Genomic DNA, 7,175 nt, shown 5'->3' with positions numbered 1-7,175 from the left:
TGCTCTTCAAAGGCATGTGGGTGTGACAGGCATGCAGGTAGGGCTGGAGAGTTGAGCACTGAGTGGAGATGCTCCATCATATGTGCCTGTCCACACGCCCCCATGGTGGTGGGAGGTGTGGGGTGGGATTCCCTGATGGAGGGTGAGGGCTGCCATCCCCTGGGGCTCGATGGGGACATACAAACGCCCGTTCCCCACCTCACCATGGGTCCCTTGTCAATGCTCTCTGTAACGTGGCTCTCTTCCCTCCTGCTGCTCTCGCTGTCTTCACTTCCTGCTGCCCTGTCTGTGTGTTCCCTCTCTGTCCTGGGACGACCTCCATGGTAGGTGCCACCACAAGCCGCCTTCTCCATCGGCTGCTTCCAGGGTGGGACAGGGGACCTGGGGACATGTCAGAGAGGTGATAAGGAGCTGGAGCTCCCACCCTGTGGACCATGGCTTGGAGGGGCATGGAGAGGGGTGGCTTTGCCTTGGGCATAGGAGAGTCAGGTTGTACCTCTATCGCAAAGTTAATAAAATGGCCCTGCTAAGCCCTTAGCACTGGCTGCAGCACTTCCCCAAGCACGCTCTGGGGGTAGGGTATCCCTGCACCCTTTGCAGTAGGTTGCTTGCATGCAGCCCCACCATACAAGCACCAAACCTTGCCCCACTGGAGCTGACCCCACATCCCAGTGCCCCGAGGCAGCCCCACACGCCATCTCGGCTGGACCAGCAACGAGCAGCCTGGTGTCTCCCTGGCTTCCCGGCAGCTGTGTGGTTGTGGGCAGAGCCGGTGCCACCCCAGCGCTGCTCTACTGGTGCTTTATGTCCCCAGTGTGGGGGGATCTCCTGGCCCCTCATGGGGCAAACCCAGGGCTTGAGATACCAGTAGGGTTGGGGTGCCGGAGGTCCCCAGCAGTTGTGGAGATGGGGCTGCGACCCTGCTGCTGCCCCGGGCACCTCGGCTGCCATTGCAGGATCAACAGGATGACGATGATGCGGAGATGGGTCTGACAGAGGGGGAAGGTGAAGAGGAGGAGAAGGAGCCGGAGAACCTGGGCAAGCTGCAGTTCTCACTGGACTATGATTTCCAGGCAAACCAGGTGATGGAGGGGCTGGGGCTCGGCTGAGGAGATGGGGGAGTGGGGTTTGCCCAGGGAGGGTCTCCCTGTTGGACCTGGGTGCCATGGGAGGGAGCGGAGAGCTGGGTCCTGTGACATGGGGAATCCAGCCCCATGTTGGGCTGGAGGCAAGCCCATGGCATCTGCAGCATGTAGCTGTGCCGTCTCACCGAAGAACCCCTCTCCCCCCTCCAGCTGACAGTTGGGATCCTCCAAGCTGCCGAACTGCCAGCTTTGGACATGGGTGGCACCTCAGACCCGTATGTCAAGGTGTTCCTGCTCCCTGACAAGAAGAAAAAGTATGAGACCAAAGTGCAGAAGAAGACACTCAACCCTGCCTTCAATGAGACCTTCACCTTCAAGGTGAGTCCCCTACCAACAATACAGGACCTTGTCTCCCACTCCCCTGCTGGCTGTGTCCTGGTCGTGTACTTTGACCCTCGCTGCTGGGAGCACGTGGTCGTGGCCTGGGCTCCTCTGAGCCTGTTCCAGCCCAGTGGCCCTCTTTGTGCAGGTCCCCTACCAGGAACTGGGGGGGAAGACATTGGTGATGGCCATCTACGACTTCGATCGCTTCTCCAAGCACGACATCATTGGTGAGGTGAAGGTGCCCATGAACACAGTGGACCTGGGCCAGCCCATTGAGGAGTGGCGGGACCTGCAGAGTGGCGAGAAGGAGGAGGTGAGAGCCGGGCTGGCATGAGTCACTCGGCCAGCTGAATCTCTTGGCCCCAGGGGGGGGTTGAGATGTGGGGTGGCCATGGAGTGAGCTCTGCTTTCTGGGCCATCCTGCAGTGCTCAGAGTGGCTGGGGCTGTGGGGTCCCACCTGAATGACATGCGTGTCGTGGCCATGAGTGATGGGCAGGATCTGCCCATTGTTCCCCCATGCAAAAGCCTTTCTGTAACAAACATGAAGAGTATAAATGTCTGGGTGCTGCGCTGGGACTGGCCTGTGCCAGCCCCAAGTGATCACACGCTTGTGCTGCTGCATGTGTGCCAGCTGGTGCCTGCATTGAAGGTTGAGTGGGGTTTGGGGGGACCTGCATGTGGGACCGTGTCCCAACACCACAGTACGATGCACTGGCAAGGCTTTGACATCTGCTCCCTGCTCTGCCTGGCAGCCAGAGAAGCTAGGAGATATCTGCATCTCCCTCCGGTACGTGCCCACGGCCGGGAAACTCACTGTCTGCATCCTGGAGGCCAAGAACCTGAAGAAGATGGATGTTGGGGGTCTCTCAGGTGGGTGTCAGCTCGTGGGCATCCTCCTCCTGCCTCACTGTGGGTCTCTCAGCATCCTTTGTTGGGGAAGGACACTGGGGCCATCAGTCTGGCAGGGGGACACAGGCAATTACCCACCGGTATCACTCCACTGTCTCCAGCCCTCCTACAAGGGGATATGCAGGATGTAGAAGAGCTCCATCCCTTGGCCAGTTGCTCCTTCAAATCCTCTCCAGCCGAAATATTTTGGCTTTGGCTTCCATCCACAAACCTCTGAGCACCTTTATTCGTGGAGGTGTCTTTACCCCATGGTGCACCTCATCCTAGGCTGAGACTTCTCTTGGGGCCAGGCTGATGGTGTCCCCTGGGCATCTCAGCCTTGGCTGATGCACTCTTCTGCTCCCCCAGATCCCTATGTGAAGATCCACCTGCTGCAGAACGGCAAGAGGTTGAAGAAGAAGAAGACCACAGTCAAGAAGAAGACCCTGAACCCCTATTTCAATGAGTCCTTCAGCTTTGAGATCCCCTTTGAGCAGATACAGGTCTGTTCGATGAATTCCCTGGGAGGCAGGCAGGGTGGGGGTGATGGGAGAGGTCTGCAGCTGCCCAAGCCCATGTCCCAGACTTCCCAGCAGCCTGAGAAGCTCCTGCCAAGCTCCTGGTCTGGTCACCCATGAGATATGTCGTGTCCTAACCTGGGCCTGGGCTGGTGCTGAGGGCAACTGGTGCAGGGGCAGAGGTGGGGGGCTGGGCTGCACCTGTGGGAGATCCAACCCCAACCAACATCACAGCTGTAATGGGACTTTCTTCTGCTCCTGGTCCTATAGACCTCACCCCAGGCATAGCTGGGACTCCCCAGTGGTCCTAGGGGTATTTTGGACCATTGGTAGGTGTCTTCTGCCCCTCCATGTCCTCTTCTAGCCCTAGCATGTGCCCCTTGCCCCAGCCCAGCCCCTTAAAGCCCTATAGCCCACAGCTCTTGCCCAGCCCCACACCACCCCTTGGTGAACTTTCCCAGGTGGCCACGTCAGGATGAGCTGGGCCCCCACCATGGCTCTGCAAGCCTGGGCTCCTCGGGGAAGGAGGTGGCAGCTGTGGGCATGGAGGGGACCTTGCCCCAAAACAGGCCATGGCAGGGCTCAACCTTGGGGGATCTCTGGGGCTCCCTGCTGAGCCACCCCGGGGCTGGGGACAGCATGGACACCATGGAGCGGTCCCGGCCACTGTGCCTTTCCACCCCTCTAAAGAAGCTTTCCTCCTTTAGAAAGTGCAAGTGGTCATCACGGTGCTGGACTATGACAAGCTGGGGAAGAATGAAGCCATCGGCAAGATCTTCACGGGCTGCAACTCCACCGGCACGGAGCTGCGGCACTGGTCCGACATGCTGGCCAACCCCCGGCGGCCCATTGCCCAGTGGCACTCGCTGAAGCCAGAGGAAGAAGTAGATGCAGCTCTTGGGAAAAACAAATAGGAAGATCTGCCGGCCAGCGCAGCACGGCACTGCGGACAGTCGAAGCGACCCAGAGCTACTGATACCTCAGTTACGCAACTTTTGGTTTTGGTTTTTATGTTATGTTTTAAGCTGAAATACCCTTTGATGGCTGTGGAAGGGTTTCCAGACAGTCCCAATAGCTTCCAGGGGAAGAGGTTAAAGACACAGATGGTTCTTTTTGTTCTTCAGCATCGCTCCCTTCTGCTGCATGTCTCATCACCTCCGCCCACCATCCCTTCCAAGTGCAAAGCCACCGTCATGCCTGGGACCTTCCCCAACTGCTGTGTCACCAGCCCGCAGCATCGCTGCCACCATCCTTCCCTTGGGTTCACGTGGGGAACCGTCAACCGTTGCATGGAGGTGATGCCAGAGCCTGATAGTGCGAGATGACCAGACCCACTGTGCTTGCTTGGGGCATGAACAGCTGTGTGGACATCAAAATGGTGGAGAAGACCCTCTGTGGGAGACCCAGGTGCCTCCTGCTCCTGCTCTGCCTCCCTCTGTCTGGGAAAGGTGAGAGCCGTGGTTTTGGCCGGCTGAGTGCCCCCGGCCAGCTCCAGGTTTGGCTTCTTCTGGGGAGAGACCATGCAGGGACCATGGGGCAGTGGGCTGCTCAGCCCTCGGTGTTGCAGCCGGAGCTGTGGGGGCCAGTCTGAGCGTGAGGAGCCGCAGGGTGGTCTTGTGAGGAGACACATGGTGGGATGTGCATGCAACAGCAGCGCAGCGTGGGGACACCACCAGCTCTGCCAGGTGGCCATCATGTCTCCAAAGGCTGGGCAAGGACAGCTCTGGGTGATTTGCCTGTGTGTCCCACCATGCTTGGTTGAAACCTGTAGATCAGATGCCTTCAGAAAGCAGGTTTATGCTGAGAAGTCTCCAAATGCGAGGGAGGCAGCCCCCCCAGAGCAGTGCCTGGTGCCTCCCTGAAGGCCATCACGTCTCCCCAGGGCTCAGCCCCGCCATGGGCACCCCAGCACAGCCCCAGGGCAACCAGTGGGGTATGGGGAGCTTCAGCCCCACTGTTGCATCCCACCACCGTGATGCAGGTGGGAAGGGTGAGAGTGAGCCCATGGCCAACAAGGGACCAAAGCCCCTGACCCCCATGAGCTGCTGCTTCCCACCAGCCATTAGCTGCTGAATCCACCTCGTCCCTCTCCCCTGGGGGTATAAGCCATATCTGTGTCCCTGACCATGGGCACGAGCTCCTCTAGGCCACCTCTCCCACCGTGGGATGAGCCAGAACCAAGGACCTGAGCTGGAAATCAAACAGAAGAAGCTCCAGCAGCCCTGCCCAGTTCAACCCAGTCTGTACTGGAGCACCAACATGAGCTGGTGCCCCGTCCCAGCTCTGAATCCTCAGTGGCCTCGTGCTCCCTGCTCCGCTTTGCTCTCCTGGACTTGGTTGCACGAGGTTTTGGCACAGTTAAGCAGTGAAGGGCGTTGCATCTTCAGCGAGGGTGGCTTGCAGTGGAGAAATGGAGCTCTGAGGTGCCGCTGGGGATGTCCCAGGCATCGGCAACGCTGCTCTGGGGGTCCAACACCCAGGCTGGGACCTCGGTGCACGCTGTCCCAAGCCTGGGGACTAAGTGCCAAAACTGAGCTCACCCCAGCACTGTTGGATGCTTTGGCTGCTCCCTGCGGCCCCAGTGCCTGAAGGGCGTCTCAGCCCCGACCGGAGGTGGGAAGATGATGGGAGACAGCTCAGGGGGTTCAGGTTGGACACGAGGACGTGCCCTTTCCCCTGGAGGGACGTGCAGCTCTGGGACAGGTCCTTGGGGGAGGTTTGGGGCTCAGTTGACCAAGCTGCAGTCTGGTGGTGGGGGTGGTTCGACCAGAGATGTCCAAAGACCACTTCCACCACCACTGCTGGAGCTGCGGGGTGAAGGTGGCACCAGGGCCATGCTGGGCTAGAGGGGCTTCGTAGGTCATCAAGTGAGTGGCCCTGCAGGGCCATCTCCAGTTTTAATTAGTCCCTTTTCCCAATGGATGTGTCGGTGTCAGCAAACGAGGTCCCGCCCTGATCGTTTAGCTGAAGGGAAAGAAATCTCCGGGTGCTTTTAATTAAGGGGGAAGCAGGGGCAGCTAATGCCCCTTGGCCAGGGGCACTGGCAGGATTCGGGCTCTGGAATCGGTCTCATTTCGGAGTCTGTCTGGGCACCGGGGGGGACGTTTGTCTTATGTGGCAACGGGTTAGAAAAGAAGGAGTTGGAAGGAGCACTAAAATCCTCCTGTTGGCACTCTGCGAGCGCGCACGGCCCCGCAGCTTTCCTCGGCAGCGGGCGCAGGAGTGCACGCACACCCGTACCCGCACACATGCGCACCCCCCTGTGCACCCCCACCCCCGCGCACCCCCAGACCCGCCACATCGCCCGGGGTCTCACCGGGAGCAGAGATCCCACCTGGCTGGTTCCATTTGGACTCTTTAAGCCCTGGGGGGAGGGGTAGGGGGGGAACTGTGACTTTAATACATAATTACTTTTCTTTTTTTTTTTAACAAAAAAGGGAAAAACAACCAACATATTAAAGCCATCTGCGCTGCCTCTGGCCCCCCTCTCCCCACCCTTAGTTGTGTGTAGTTAAAAATATATGGAGACATAGCTGTATATACCATGAACAGTGCATGAGATGCCGCCACGTAGCAGTAGCAGCATGGTTAAAGCCGAGCGTGGCGCTGCACGCTCTGCCCCACCGCTCGCCGCCACCGGCACCTCCGTCCCGACCACGTTTCTCCAGCGAGGCAGAGATGTCGACGAACAAAACTCATCGCCCGAGTGCTCTCCACTGCCCTGAGTATTTTTCCCCCAAATAAATAAAAAAAAATAAAATCATGTAAAAGAAGAAAATAACGCCAAGAAGCAAAGCATGCCAAGCCAGTCCCACCAGCGGAGGGTGAGCTGTCACCGACGCAGCCGTGACTTCCATGTGTGTCTTGTTCCTGTATCTTGTCGCATTTATACCATGGCCGGGTAGCGGCAACATTGTGGCTTCGGCGTCCTGTGTCGCGTTGGTGCATTTCACCGTCAGAGCAACTTTAGAAGCCATATTAGACCACGGTGTGCCAGGACCCCACGGGGATGGGCCCACTGGTGAGCCGTGACCCCCTTCCCCCCATGTGTCCACCGTCCCCTGGTTTTGTGGGGCTCAGCCCGCCTATCAGGACGAGCTGCAGCGGCCACCTCCTTGGTGGCCACGGATGCCGCTGTCACGCCGGGTGAGGGGACGGGGCAGAGCTGGACACAGGCGCTGGAGCCGACCTGCTGGTGGCATTTCTGCAATGGAAAGGCTGGGATGCGGCGAAGATTTGGTGCTGAAGAGGCTTTTTGGAGCGATTTGGGTTGTTTCTGCCATGTCTGGTTGGGTGGTT

General features: G+C 58.9%; 1 protein-coding gene across 1 annotated transcript in view; it reads left to right on the top strand.

Annotated features, from left to right (window-relative positions):
- Nucleotides 1-3,790, top strand: part of SYT2 (synaptotagmin II) — a 4,943-nt gene extending 1,153 nt beyond the window's left edge. The window contains exons 3-8 of the mRNA XM_009881322.1: nucleotides 966-1,082; nucleotides 1,296-1,463; nucleotides 1,615-1,782; nucleotides 2,223-2,340; nucleotides 2,728-2,861; nucleotides 3,584-3,790. Of these exons, the coding sequence (XP_009879624.1) occupies nucleotides 966-1,082; nucleotides 1,296-1,463; nucleotides 1,615-1,782; nucleotides 2,223-2,340; nucleotides 2,728-2,861; nucleotides 3,584-3,790 (912 nt within the window). The remainder of the gene's footprint in view (nucleotides 1-965; nucleotides 1,083-1,295; nucleotides 1,464-1,614; nucleotides 1,783-2,222; nucleotides 2,341-2,727; nucleotides 2,862-3,583) is intronic.
- Nucleotides 3,791-7,175: the final 3,385 nt, after the last annotated feature.

This window comes from Charadrius vociferus, unplaced genomic scaffold, assembly GCF_000708025.1.
Source record: "Charadrius vociferus isolate BGI_N301 unplaced genomic scaffold, ASM70802v2 scaffold333, whole genome shotgun sequence".
Classification (NCBI taxonomy): Eukaryota; Metazoa; Chordata; class Aves; order Charadriiformes; family Charadriidae; genus Charadrius; species Charadrius vociferus.
This window is presented reverse-complemented; position numbering and strand designations above follow the sequence as displayed.